At 51.8% G+C, this 14,856-nt stretch overlaps 1 protein-coding gene across 1 annotated transcript in view; it reads right to left on the reverse strand.

The window, feature by feature from the left end:
• CACNA2D4 (calcium voltage-gated channel auxiliary subunit alpha2delta 4) overlaps positions 1–14,856 on the reverse strand; it is a 116,453-nt gene that overhangs the window by 8,434 nt on the left and 93,163 nt on the right. Inside the window, exons 27-30 of the mRNA XM_019711256.3 lie at positions 10,227–10,288; positions 9,040–9,084; positions 8,753–8,815; positions 162–232 (exon numbers count right to left, since the gene is read on the reverse strand). Of these exons, the coding sequence (XP_019566815.3) occupies positions 162–232; positions 8,753–8,815; positions 9,040–9,084; positions 10,227–10,288 (241 nt within the window). The remainder of the gene's footprint in view (positions 1–161; positions 233–8,752; positions 8,816–9,039; positions 9,085–10,226; positions 10,289–14,856) is intronic.

Genomic DNA, 14,856 nt, shown 5'->3' on the forward strand with positions numbered 1-14,856 from the left:
CTCATGTCAAGTCCCTGCCTTCAGAAGTGTTGCTTTTGCGCCTCTGGGGCTCTCACTATGGATTTTTGAGGTCAAGATCCTGAGGTCTGTCTGGACTGTTTAGCATCAGATCCTGCCTTTTCTGTGTGTATTCAGACTGGGGAGAAGCAGGTCCTACTTACTGGCTGAACACCCCAGTGCTGAGAAACTGCGTCATAAGAGCACCGTCCACTTCTCCCAGAAATCTTCCTATCTGGGAGGAGGGTGGGGGGAGAGAAAGAGAGAGAGAGCGGGTGGAGACATCTAAACCTCTCACCTTGGCCCAGTGCTCATTTCTGAGCTCCAGACTTCAGCTACCAGTTGGGTCTTCCCTTCAAATGCCCTTCAACATAATCAAAATGGGATCCATCCCACCCTCTCTCCTCCCTTTAACCTGGTCCCCTGCCATATTCTTATCTCAGTGCTTTTTAAACACTAAGTTATAATCCATTATTTGGCTATGAAATCAATCTAGGGGCTGCAGTCACTTTTTTCTTTTTAAAGGTGTAGAATTCCTTTGAACAAATCAGTGAATCACTTGCTGTAAGGTTAAACAAGGTTTTGTGAAACTTGATTGTATATATGCGTGTGTGTGTGCTAGGTCAGATGTAAAATGTATTTCTTTCTGTGGGAAATGGTCACAGAATGTTCAAAAGTGTTCTCTGTCTCTTATACTGGATAAATAGGTTGGAGAACTCTGGAGCTGCCTTTGATTTCCCCGCCCTCATCTCTCTCCCGCATCCCTGCCACCAGCACCCCTCTTTTTCAGTTAATCAGTGTTTCCTGTGGATCTGTCACTCACCATCCCGACGCCGTGGATGGTGACTTAAGCTAAGCCCTGTCCTCTCCACAGAGCACTGCGCCCTCGTACCTGGGCTCGCCCCGTCCCCAGTCCCAGCTGCCAGACAGTCCTCACAAACAGCTGGGATTTTGTCACTCTCTTCTTTGTTTCCTAGAACAGGAATCCCCTCGTCGCACCCCACCCCCCCAGCCCCTCCTTCATTACCCAGTCAGCCAACATGAGGTGAGCACGTCACACTGTGCCAGAGCATGCGCCAAGCCAAGCGGCCGGGGCAGCTCACGTGCACGCCTGCTGTGCAGCCTCAGACTGCCCTCCAGCCTCACTCCTGTACGGTCCTCGCACCTGCCCTGCCTCTTGCTCCTGCTGGCGCCCGCCATGGCAGAGTGGAAGAGCTCGGACCTAGGTGCTGGATTTTTATTCAAATCCTGGGTCTGCCACAGCCTGCTGTGTGACCGTGGGCAGGTTGTGAGAAAGATTGGTGATAATGTGTGCCAGGCATCTGGCCCACAGTGCATGTTGGGTAAGTGGCGGCCAGTGTGACCAGGAGACATGAGGGCCGTGGCTCTTCTCCCTTCCTGATCAGCCTTCCTCAGCCCTCACTCCAAGGAGCTTTCCTCCTCCAAGTCCCTCCACTCTCATCTTTCCCGTCAGAATTAATGCCTCTTTCCTCTGCGCTCAGAAACTGATAGGCTACTGACAAAAGCACACAGGAGGCAAATGAGCGTTGAGAGGACAAGATCTGTAGGCTTGTCTGAGCTCTGCTCTCCCTGTGCCTGGAAGGCCCATGTGTTCTGACTGGGGGGCCTGAGAGGCTTCTTTGCGAGGGCAGTGGACAGCAGGGGGACAGCAGGGAGGAGCTGAGGGCATTCCAGGGACAGAAGGGCAAGCCGGAAGGTGAGAGGCATCCAACCCTGCCTGTTCCTCAAGGTGCAGCCTGAAGCCACCTAAGTCCCTCCAGTGGCAGGGATCACTGCCAGCTGGGGGTCACTTTTTGCTGCCCAGTCACTGTGTGTGTTCCTGCATTACCAGACAGCGGGATCCTAGCGGGCAGAAATCCTCCCTGCTCCACAGACCACACAGTGTCTTGTTCACAACAATCAGTGCATATTTCCTGAAGGAATGTACGAGCCAACAGACAGGGAATGAATGAATGCTATGAGTATTCTGCTCCCTGGGAAAGTGCTGAGCTGGAATTGAGGCTCCTGATGAGGCTGGCCCAAATTCCCATAAGCCTGTCTCCTTTTCCTCCCTAACTAGACTTATTCACCAAAAAGCCTGTTGTTCAGACACTTGATTCTAAGAAAGGGGGGTTCCTGAGAGTAAGGCAAGCTCTTAGACACTGGAAAAAATATATCCTCTTTTGTAAATAAACAACTCAATATCTAGGATATGTCACTCTGGCAGAGAATATATCTATCCTCCCCTTCTTTAGTGGGCCATCCCGACTTTACGGTAGCAATAAGCTCAAATAAAAGACTACATTTCCCAGACTCCCCTGCAGCTGGGGCTGGCCAATGAAATGTGAGTAAACATAAGGGTGGGACTTCCCGGAATCTGTTTAAAGGGGGATGACTCTGCAGGGGCTGCTCCTTGTTTATGTCTGTTGCCCTCCCCCTTCTTCTTGTCTGGAAAGTGGACAAGAAGGCAGCAGCTCCTATAGCCATATTGTGGGGACACTTGGTGACCATACCATACCAGGCCTGGGCTGCCTTCGTCCATTCTTTATGTGAGAGAATAAACCTTTAATTTGTTTAAGTCAATGTAGTGGGGACTCTATTCCTAACAGCAGAACACAGATACAGTTTCATTTGAACTGAGAGTGAATCAGTGCCTCAAATAAGTAAATTGATCAAATTTCCTAAACCTGCAAAGCCAAGGTCCAAACATTCAACCTTGGGTACCCTGTCAATTTAGGCCCCCCAGGCTGAACGTGGAGGGCTCCCAGAGCACAGCACGGCAGGGAAATGCAGCTTCTTCACAGCCACAGGGGCTCTGGGAGCTCTCCCTGCAAGCTGGGTTTACTCACAGCAGGGCCGGGCTCTGCTTTCACTGGCAATAACCACACACAAGCTACGGTCCATTGGGCTGCTCGGGCTGGAGCAAAGGGCCGGGGGCTTCCTGAGCTTCCAGTCTGTGATGAGGCAGGGGTGAGGTGAGGTCCTGTGAGGTACCACCCAGGAGCCTGGAGCAGAAAGCAGATGGGCCAGGTGGCAACCAAGAATACAGAACTGATGAGTAGCCCAGGCTTGGGCAAATTTGCGTGTCTGTGGGAAGCCGCTGTCCCCAGAGAGAAGGGGGACCAGAGGATGAGTGGGGGCGAAGATTCTCTCTGGTGTCCGAATGGAGCAAAGGTCACATGGCCTCCTTGGCTAGGGACAGCCTCAGTTTCTTCTTCTCTAAAAGCGGGATAATTCACCCTCTCAAGGATGTGAGGATTAAATGAGTTACTACAGTGGAATCATTGTGCTTGGCTCCTAGTGGCTCCAGTCCTTTCAAGCCTTCCTGCTGTACAGCCAAGCCCCCCACCCCTCAACTGCCTGGTCCCTTGACAAGCACCTTTGGCCCCACAGTGGGACTGGAAAAGGTGCAGTGGGTGCCAACTCCGTGCTCTTGGAGAGCCTCTGCCGCCATCAGCCATCTTGGTGTCCAGGTGACGCACTGAATTTCACTCTGGAGGCACCAAGCTATCCAAATGAGACTGCCCTGGGCCCAGGAAGGTGGAGTGTGGGGGAGTCCAGGGACATGCTGAGGCAGGCAGTGAGGAGTGGGGGCCTGGAGGGGCAAGTTCAGGAGTGCATGCAGGGCGGGGAGGCCGAGGTTTCTCCTGCGCCCACCACACTGGGAGTGATGTGAAGACAGTCTGTCATGCCCTGTGGGCAAGTAGGACAAAGCGCTTAGAGAGACGGAAGGAGAAGGGGAGCCAAGGCAAGCAGAACTGAGGCCCAGGACAGGTGTATCAGAAGCTCTGTGAGGGCAGAAGCGTCGCCTGGTCTGAGGACCCTGCCAGCCCTGGTGAGGCAGGAGGTGCCATGCTTTCTGAGCATGTTAGGCACTTAGGGAGAGCCCCACACTGGGGTGCCTGATTTTGTAGCTCTGCTGCCCCTGTGAGGTTCATTTGAAGCTCCAGTGTGTGGGTGCTATTCACAGGCAAATGACAGGACTCAGAGTCCCCAAATCCAAGGCGACAGGTCCACTGGAGACATTACAAAGATCTACAGAGCTGCTGTCACTCTCCTTGCCCCAGATGTCTGTTCTTTTTCTAGGCCCCAAACAGAGGGCTGTAATCCTGTCATTTCTAGCTCTTTATAATAAGAATGAGCCCCGAGCTGGAAGAAAGGCTCAGTGGGGCCAAGCATCTAGTCTAATCGTAGGCCTGGAACACCACCAGAACCAGGAGGGAGCCAGGCCTGGGCTCTCAGGCAGGCTGCAGATGGTGCCCTGGGGCTCCTGCTAGCTGGGTAGGAGGTGTCTGTGAGGAAGGGCTGGGAAGGACGTTGTCTGGGGAGAATCTTTGCATCTGGAGCAGCAACAGCCTTCTCTCCCCAGGCCCCGGACAGACGTTGGCAGGGACGAGGCATGGCCTGGACCTTTGGCACGTTGCCCAGTCTGGAAAGCTCACCCAGGTTAACAGCAACCAGCGTTAAGGCGTAGGCAGTGGTTCTCAGACTTCACACACCGGAACCACTGAGGGCTTGTTATGGCACAGAGGGTGGGCCACCCCCAGTTTCTGACTCCTTCGATCTAGGGTGTGGCCTGGGAACATGCATTTCCATCAAGCTCCCATTTGCTGCTGAGACTGCTGGTCCCGTCCCCGGCCCCCAGCTCCCCCCACCCCCCACTCCCCTTGAAGCCTAGGCATAAAAGGGAATTGGGGGAAGGAATGAGCTGGGGAGAGGGCCCAGGTCATGTGCCCTTGGGGGCACTTGGCTGTGTTTCGGGTGGGGCAGGTTTGGGTGGGTGGGTAGGAGCGTGGGGTAGTATGATTCTGAAATGGTCCCCAGTGGACCCAGACTCTTGACAGTCGTGCCCTTGTGTAAGCCCATCCCCCTGAGTGTAGGGTTGACCTAGTAACTTTCTTCTAGAGAATGGAACATGGTAAAAGTGACCAGATGTCACTCCTGAGATGAGGTTCCCAAGACTGTGACTTCTGTCCTGCCCTCCTCTCTCTGCTCTTCTTGGCTTGCTTGCTGCGATGCCAGCTGCCATGTTGAGAGCTGCCCCTCTGGAGAGGCCTACCTGGCACCCGAATCCTGCCAGCAGCCAGGAGTGAGCGTTGAAGCTCAGCCTCCTCTAGTCAAGCCTTGAAATGACTTGAGTGGAGCAGCCTTGGCTGACAACTTAATTGCAGTCCTGGGAGAGACCCTGAGCCAGACTTACCGAGCTAAGCCATACCCGGATTCCTTATCCCCAGAAACCGGGAGATAGTAAGTCTTGTGGTTTTAAACCATTACATTTTGGGGGTAATTTGTTATGCAGCAATAGATAACTGTTACATAGTTACTGAATGAATAAGTTTAAAAAAAAAAAAGCAAAAATGGATGGATGGACAGCCTGTCCAGGACACCTTGTGTATAGCGCTGATCTCTGGCCTGGGTGTTACTCTTCTGGCGCCTTCTCATAACCAGACATGGCTCAGGCCACAGGGTCGGAGCTGTCCAGAGTGAGGAAAGAGGAGCCCTGTCAATATATTGCCGCTGCTAGAACCCTGACACTAGCCTTGGAGCTGAACCCGGGAGTCTGGAATGCTGGGCCTTGGTTTTCAGGGTCCTAGAGGCATCGGTCCTCATTCTATAAGACTCAGACCAGCACAGCACGGTGAAGGAACTCTGCCCCGAGCAGGAATAGAGTGACCTGGGGTAGGCGCTCGGGCAGGAGGCTGACTACCCAGGAGACCCCGACTTGCAGCCTGCCACACCTTCCAGAGAAAGCCACTCTCCCTGGGGTCACCCACCTTGCCCAACAAATTCTCAATTTCCATCAGAACTCATGCTCTCCCAGCTTGGCTTCTGTCACCACAAAGTTTTTTTTCTAGAAATTCCTTTCCCCTCATATCACTGGTCTTCTCTTGTAAGTCTGGCTTTTCTGTAGCTGTGAATTTTGGGGTTAAAGAGCCTCAGTTTTCCTCTGGTATAAAACGAGACAAATACATCACCAGAGATGATCAGGGAAAGCCCCCCAGCACTTCCTGGGGCCTCACAGTGGGGGAGGGAGGAAGGGGAAGCAATGGGCTGTGTTAGAGGTGAGGGTGACCAAGCACAGTGGGCATTTGGTGCCTGGAGAAGCTTCTACAAGGTCACAACCCTGCTAATGGAGATTAGACTTCACTTCATTTCTACCCTCTTCACTTTACAAAGGATTTTAAAAACTCTATACAAAGATAATATGATAGTTGAGGAAACAGGGATAAATAAGCTAAGTAAACACACACTTTATAAAATATGTCTCTGAAAAACTGTTTGCTAGCCCCTCTGATCCAGAGTTGTACCCAGTGATGTCATGATTTGTGAAGACATGTGAGCAAGTGGACACCAGGACCACAGTGAATTATGCAAAGGGCCCTTGGGGTGCCTGTCCCTGGGCCCCACTCAAGCAGGCGTCAGCAAATGAAGGCCAGGGGGCCAGATCGGGCGCTTGAGCTAACAATGTGTTTCTATTTGCAAATGGTTGGAAAAAAATAAAAAGATTGATAATATTTCATGACACATGAAAATTATGTGGAATTCAAATTTCAGTATCCATAATTAAGTTCTGTTGGAACAGAGCCACGCTCAGCTGCTTCCATGCTACAACTGCAGAGCTGAGCAGTCGTGCCAGAGCTGGTCTGGCCCGGAAAGCCTGCACACGCTCTCTGGCCTGTCAGCAGCCATGTGCCGACGCCTGCTCCTCCGGCTTGGCTGTCCTCTCCCTGCATCTGACCGCTCTCCTCCCCAAGTGCCCAGCTTGCCTTCCACACTCGTTCTGAAACTCGGGCCCTTGAAAGCCAACACCACAGGGACCTGGAGACACTGCCAGTCTCCGTTCCCCAGGGCAGCAGGAGTCAGCGCATGAATGATTGAGAGCATCGGATCAACCCAAAGCCTCTTTCCAACCACTAGTTTCACCTTCTGTCATCACCCATTTTCTCCCAGGGTGATTGAGAAATACTAAATGGGCTGGTGCTCTATCCTGGGAAGGGTGACACGGCCAAAAGGGGGCATGAAAGGGACAAGGAGGAAAAGAGGTGCCCAGGGAACCATATGAATGATTCAAGTCCTGCAAGAGACGTCTTGATGGCCAGCTCACGCCCAACCCCTACTAGAGAGGAGAGTGGGTGACACCATCTTCCTCTTCACTTCTGCTGCTCAGGCAAGTTCCACAGAAGTGGGTCATTGAGAAACTGTCCTCCAAGAGTCAGATGCCATGACCCATTAGTGCCCTTTCCTCATTTGCCCTCTTTCCCACATCTCTTTCCTACGCCCTGGTTCCTGCCATGTTTGATGACTTCTTTGGACCCTGAGGCCAGCTCCTGTGAGGCCAGAGGATGGAGACAGTCGTGGCCACGACCTCAGCAAACCCAGCCCATTTCCCCCAGCTCTGCTGACACCCCAGGCGCTGAGACTCCGAGGACTAGACGTGACCTTAGAAATCACATAGTGCAGCCGTCTTATTTTAGAGAGGAGGAAACCGAGGCACAGATAATGGAAGCTGCTTAACCAAATCACATATCTAATTAGTGGCAAAGCTCACACTGGACCAAATACTATATCCCTTTGACTGAGGTTCAGCTTGGAGACCACTTCAATGTTTCTGGCTTGTTTTAAGGAAATACTTCACGTGAACATATTCAGGTTTGGTTCAGGCTTGAACAGGCTTCTTTTTTAGATTGACTTCTGGCTAAATAAAGAATTAATTTGGGGGCCCAGTTTGGGGCTCAGCAAATGCAAAATTATAATTGTACCTTCTCTTTTGCCTTTCTGAGCACACATGGGACCCAGGGAGACAGCCACATGCCTGATTAGGTGTGCGAGCAGGGCTCTGGCTGAGATGGAGTGCCTCCATTCCTTGATTTCCCCTTTAGCAAACAGAGGGTCAGGCTCGCTGGGTTAAAATAGAATTTTCCACAAGGGAGGTCCAGACAGGAAGAGAGCACAAAGTGGGAAGGCCTGGCCCTTCTGGGCCCCAAGAAAGTAGGAGGGAAGGGTGCTGTGGTCTGAATGGACCCCCCCCCCAACAATTCCCATGTTGAACATAATCCCTCAGATGATTGTCAAGGGTGGGGCCAGAGGGAGGTGATTAGGCCATGAGGGCAGAGCTGTCAGGAATGGGGTTAGTGAAAAAGACCCCAGAGGCTTCTTTGTCCCTTTTACCACATGAGGGTACAAGGAGAAATCAGCCGCCCGGACGATGGCCCTCACTCAATTATGCTGGCACCTCACTCAGTTATGTCAGATTTCTGACCTCCAGAATTGTGAGCAATACATTTCTGTTGCTTAGAAGCCAACCCGCCTGTAATTTTCTGTCATAGCAGCCTGAGTAGACAGAGGGGCAGGGGAACATGATAGAGGGGAGGGAGCAGTGGGAGGGTGCTCAGGATTCTGAGGGGACCCCTCTAAGGCCACGCCCTCAGTGACACAGCCACAGCACAGAGAACGTGGGGCCCTGAGAGACAGCGAGCTGAGCCCCTCCTCATGGTGTGCACTATTTCCCTATCAACCACTAGAGAAGGCCAGATTAGTTACAGACAAATAAAGAAGTAATATCTCAGTTGAAAAGTGCATGAATTTTGTAATCTTGCTATGTTGACTTTGGTTTCAAGAGGAGACCTCATTTTCTTCAGACCTTTCACTCTGCTTGGCTCTAAACCAGGATTCCTTCCTGGGGCCATGTCCTTTCTTTGATGACATGGCTGCGGGGTGACTTGTCTCCACCCTCACTCTACTTCCAGTGCCTTACCTCCTGGGGTCTCTCTGAGATCAGGATGAACCCGTTGTGGTCGATGACGAAACAGTCCAGGTCCTGGGGAGAGATCCAGAAGGGAGGTGAGGCCAGGCCCTCCCCTGACCCCTGGGTCCCGGGCTCATCCTGACATTTCGGAAGGCAGACCTCCATGTCCAGTGAGAAGGTTCCCTTGGTAGAGCCCAGCCCTGCATGGAAGTAGGGGAGCTGGCCCATCAAGAGGCTGTGGGTTGAGGGGCCCATATGTCCCACTTCTACCCTCCTCACACTGGGGAAGAACTTACGCTGCCCTGGCAGCTCTTTGGGCACGGTTCATCCACAGCACTGCACTGGAAGGAAGAGGAGACATGGTAGATTGCGCGTGCCTGTGTGTGCATATGGTAGGTGTGTGAGCGTGTCTGAGTGCTGCGTGTGTGGTACATTTGTGTTGCGTATGGGGACTGGTGAGTGTGTGTTTATGGTATACTTGTGTTGTGTGCACATGTGTACTATGGCATATATGTGTATATGTGTGTCTGCCTGTGTATGGTATATGTGATGTGTATGTGGTATGTGCAGGGCATGTGTGGTGTGTGATGTGCGTATGTATGGTATATGTGTGGGTGTGTGCACATATGTATTTGATGTGTGTGTGTGTCTGGTATGTATGTGGGTGTGGGTGTGGGTTGCGTTAGTAGGTCCGGGCACTGGAGCAGGACCCTTGCCGGCTGGCAGCAGCCAAAGCACACAGGGTCAGCTCCTCTGAGGGAGCCACAGCCCCAGCAGCTGTGGGTGAGGGGAGGAGGTCAGCTGCATTTCTGGGCCTCATGGGGGGCTTTTTACTGTTTGTCACCAGGCAGGATGTGGTGGCTGACTCCAGACTACTGGGCTGGAGGTCCTCCCCCCTCCAATCTCTTCCATCTTTATTGTCTGGCTCCCTAACCTTGCTCAAAGTGAAAGGGGGCCATGGAACAGAGGGGGCTCGGTGCCATGGGGCAGATTCAATGCCAGGGGAGCTTATGGGGGTACAGTGAGGAGCCCTAGGAAGCCCGAAAGAGCCTGAGTCTGAAGGCTCTGGGAGTAGAGGCAGGAAAGGAAGAGGTGGAATGGCAAGAGCTATGGTAAGCTCAGCGCCTAGTGGGCAGACCATGGACGGCTTGGGTCTTGGCTGGAGGGACTGAGGGGAGCAGCCATGAGGGGGCTTTGGAGTATCAGAGATGTGGTGAAAGGCAGGCCAGTCCCAAAGGGGACCCTGTGTCCTGTCCTTTGTCTGGGGTCTAACTTGAGAGAGCACTGGGTGGGAAAGGCTGGGACCAGAGACGGGCTGCTGACAGAGGCACGGGAGCTGAGAAAGGCGGAGAGCTGACAGAGGGCCCAGGAGGGGGCCAGAAGGGAGAGCTGGGGGGAGTGGGTCTGAAAGCACCAGCCCCTCCTCACCATGGAGATGCCGGGGTCTCCTGCCCTGCCCTGGCCCTGCATCCGTCACACCCACCTGCTGTGTGGCCGCCCAGAACGTGCGTTGTAGTGACTCCAGCCTCATTTGGATGCCCACGGCTGCAAGAAAGCAGGAAGAAGGAGGGTAAGCCGTGAGTGTGTCTTGGGGGAGGGGAGTGGTGGGTGGGAGGGAAGAGAAAGTGAGAGAGAAAACAGATTGGAGTTACAGAGAGGAGGTGCATTGGCAGGCACTGAGAGGGGAGCTAGCACCCAGGCAGAAAGGGACGCGGAGGGCTGAGTCAGATGTAGCGAGCGACCTGAGGTTCCTGGGCCGTGGGGGACGGGAGAAAAGAAGACTGACTGGTGGCTGCTGTCTCTCCACAGCAGACAAGACCAGAAAATGACCCAAAAGGAAGTTGAGGCCTGAGTTCTAGAGAACAAGAAGGACGCATTCATCCTTGAATCTCGGGGAGCTCGAGGCAGGTGCACTGGGCAGATCGTGCTCCTCTTTCTCACACGTGGAAAAGTAGAGGCAGAGAGACCCAGCCATTTGTTCAAGGTCACATGACCAGAAGTGGTGGGACTGGAATTCATGGCCACTGTGGGTTGGGTAACTCCTGAGGCTGCCTAGATGTCCAGCCTGATGTAACAACCTGTCTTGTACCCAATTTCTACTCAGGACCTCCCCACTTTGCTGAGGGTCCTAATCAGAATTACCATTTACCCAGATTTGCAAGTAGGTTCCAGAAAGCTAGAGACTCTACCAGCCTGTAAAAGCTACTCTTTTAATGACGCCACTTACAGGGGTCACCCATACCTCTGGTTCCCAAATAAGGGTAGAGGATGCAAGCTGGTGCTCACATCCTAAGAGAAATTTGGGGTCAAAGAAAAGAAAGAAAGGCAGCTTATACTGAAAAGCAAAAGAAGAAACAAACTAGGCCGACTTCCTACTGCCTGGGATAATAACAGTGAAAACGTGTTGAGTGCCAGCAACCTTTACATCCATGAGCTTGTTTCATCCACACAGCAGACCCATTCTATTATTATTCAGACTTCATAGCTGAGGAAACAGAGGCTTACAAAGATTATGTGGCTTGCCCAAGTCACCTAGCCCCCAAATGCAGACTGAAGACTCACTGGGTCTGTCTCTAAGGCTCGTAACCTCTCTATTCTCTAGGCCTGACTCAGTCCTGGTGGTCAGGAAGGAGCTGAGAGGCAAGCAGTCGTCCACTTGGGGCTTCAGTTCCTCCCATCTGTCAGATGGGAATGCGTCTGGGTTCCCAGCCCTTATGGCATTTTCATGAGACATTCTACAGTGATCCCAATTGGCCATTCATTGGAGAGATTTTCCATCACCGTCATCCTGACTTCCTGAGACTCAGGTGGCTCTTCTAAAACGGACTGGAGTTCCAGTATGGCACAGGCACATATATCCTTTTGTTTTTTTTAATATGAAATGATTCTGGAGAAATGTGATGGAGAGAGAGAGCGAGAGAGAGAAGAGAGAGAGCGCAGGGAAAGGTTAAGGTGCCAGAGTTCCAGCCCTGGGTTGGACTAGAGCCTTGATTTTCAAACTTTAGCATGCATCAGAATCATCTGGAAGGTTTGTTGAAACCTCGTCCCAGAGTTTCTCATTCAGCAGATCTGAGGTGGGGCCTGAGAAGTGCTCCCAGGTGATGCTCATGCTGCTGGTCCAAGGACAATGTTTTGGGAACCACTGTTGTAAAACCCCATTGTCTGATTGGACTTTCTGAGATGATGCCCCACACAGTAGCCACGAGTCACATGTGACTATTAAGCCTTTGAAATGTGGCTACTGTGACTGAAGACCTGCACTGAAAATTTTTAATTTAATTTTAATTAATTTAAATTTAAATAACTACATGTGGCTGGTGGCCCCCATCTTGGATAACACAATTTTTGAGCAATTCTGAATTTATAGGTGAAGACACCAAGGCCCCTCCCTTTGGCAAGTTGGTGGCTGGAACTCTGGCGGGCCTTCCTGAGCAAGTCCTGTGATGTGGGAACAGTTGGGTTCTATGGGGGCTTCTTTGTTGCTTCAAGGACCAGGTGGCTGAAAGGTGTGGGAGGGAAGGAGACAGATAGACCCACTTCTTGGTTCATAACAAAGACGAGAGCCACAAACACAGTGGGTATGGTCAGCAGGTGAGGCGATACTGGGGGCTCAGCCCTGGCTGCCATGCCCCTTTATCCCTCTCACATTTCTCTCAGTCAGAGGCTACAGGCCCCCCCCTCACTCACTCCCCCTTATTCTTCCTTTTAAGATACCTTTGATATTCATTTTAGGCAGATTTCTTTCACCTATAGAAAAAGGCTGAGTGAAAGAGGAGCAACCTTCTATAAATTGTCAGAGAGGAGTCACAGTAAAGCTTAGAATGATCAGATCTTTCGGATTTAGGAAATCTCATTTACCCCTGTCCTTGGCCTCAGACTATTCCTAGAGTGAGACTCTGCTTTTCTACCTATTGCTCAGCGCCAAATCTTGTAGAGTCATGACATTTCTGAGCTGGAAGAAAGTCTATGATTCTAACAAAGGGAGTCTTGAGAGGATGGGGTTAATTCTTCCCTAAGGAAACAGGTGTTTGAGGCTCTTGAGTGGAAATGGCAGGAGTGGGGCACAGAGCAGATTCTCCCCCACCAGGTTCCCTCTCACAGTTGGACCATAAGCTCCTCCAAGCAGCCTCTGGGTCCTTTCCATCTGAGTATCCTTTGCAGAATTTAGGACATTCCAACTGCCTACTGATCTCTCCTTGAGTCACCAATAGGCATTTCAAACGTCACAAGTTCAAAACCTAACTCTGGCTTTTCCTTCCAAAAGCTGACCCTCCTTGAGGTTTCCCCATTTGGGGGATCATTCTCTGCCTAGTTATCATTTTCCCCACCTCATCCAAGTTCTGTAGACCTCATTCCCAAACTTCATACATCTGTCTATTTTTCTCCCCATTCCAGCTAGCTACCACCCTGGGCCAAACCATCATCTCTCTCACTTGGATTAATAGACTACTAAGCGGTCTCCCTGCCCTCCATGACCCATTCTCCACACAGCCATAAAAGTGGTCTTTCTGAAGATCAAATCATGTCACTCCCTTGCTGTAAACTTTCTAATGCCTTCCCACAGCTCTTTGAACAAAATCTAAACTCCTTTGTAATATTGCCTTTAAGACCCTAAGGAGTTGGCCCTGCGGATGTCTGATTTCAACAGGAATGATTTTCTCCCTCATACATGCTAAGCCCGCTCCCACTCTGGGGCGTTTGCAGCAGCTGTTCTCTCTTCCTGGGATGCTCTTTCCCTAGAACTTTACATGGCTGGCTCCTCTTGTCATCAGCTCTCAGCCCAAACGCCATCTCTCAGAGAGGCCGTTCCTGACCTGCCCAGACAGAGCAGTGCCCCCCTTCGCCACTCATTCTGTAGCTTATCATTCGGTTCATTTTCTAAGCAACATGGTTTATTTATTTTATTTCCATTGATTGTCTCACCCCATTCGAATGGGGGCTAATAGCAGGCCAGGCGGTTGAGTTCTGATTCCCTAGCACCTAGAATAATATGTAGCACATAGTGGGGTGCAATAAATATTTTTTGAGCTAAATAAAGAAATACTTGTGAATTCCACTGAGTCAGGCACTTGACCGGGAAGCAAATTCTACAAGACCCCTCTGCCCTTTGCATCAAGTGTTCGGGACCTTGCTGGCTTCCCTCCTCTCGTATGCAGCCCTACCCTCTTACGGATGCTGGACTTGAGATCCTGGAGACTTAGCTGTGCTCTGCTTCCCTTGAAAACCTAGGAGGAACCCCACCAAGAAACAGGGAATTGAGGTGAGACACAGAACTTGCTCATGGTAAGAACCGTTAGATGCTGGTTGGTATGCAGTGGGGAGGGTGGTGAGCAGCATGGGCATATCCTCAAGCACAACCCTGACGACTTGCACCCCTTGGCTTTAATCTTTTCAAATCCTTCTGTTCAGCTCCTGACTCACACCCCGAAAGGTGCTTTTCCATCCCAGACCCCGAGAAAGCCCAACCTTCTCTCCTGGGAGAACTTTACACAGCTCAGATTGCTGTTCCAGGCACTTGCTCCCTCGGGTGGTTGGCTATTGTCAGAGTCTCAGTGGACCCTCCCCTGGGGACCATCATGCTGGCCGTCCTCCTCCGTGTACCTCCTAATAAGCCTACTGTGTGCAGGAGATGACACTCACGGTGCTGTTCTCAGGCAGGCTCAGAACTCGTGGTGAAGAGAGAGATCCTAATAGCAAAGGGGCCCAGGGAACGTGGGGCTTCCCCCACATCCCGTGGGTTATTAAGAGACACCTCCTCATGCCTGTGCACGTGGGTCTTTTAGACCCAGACCTGGGTCCCCAGGGACCGGCCACAACCTGATACAGAGAAATCAGACCCCCGTACCCCGGCCCGAGCCTGGCCTGTCCCACTCCCCCGTTGTCTTGCTTGCTTCTCCACAATGATCTGTGCCTTCCTCCAAAGCAGCTTTTCTTTAAGATCTCCTTGGCTGGCAGACAACCCAACAAAGAGCCTCAATAAGACCACAGGCGGCAGACTGTTTATCAAGATGAATCTCTGCTCTGAGTCCTGGCTGTCACCTTGGTGCTGCTTTGTCGTCACAGGAAGCAAAACAAAACAGCTGTGCACACGCACACTCGTGTACACCTGTGCA

Source organism: Rhinolophus sinicus, chromosome 1 (genome assembly GCF_057876585.1).
Source record: "Rhinolophus sinicus isolate RSI-liver-muscle chromosome 1, RSI-T2T, whole genome shotgun sequence".
In the NCBI taxonomy this organism is placed as follows: Eukaryota; Metazoa; Chordata; class Mammalia; order Chiroptera; family Rhinolophidae; genus Rhinolophus; species Rhinolophus sinicus.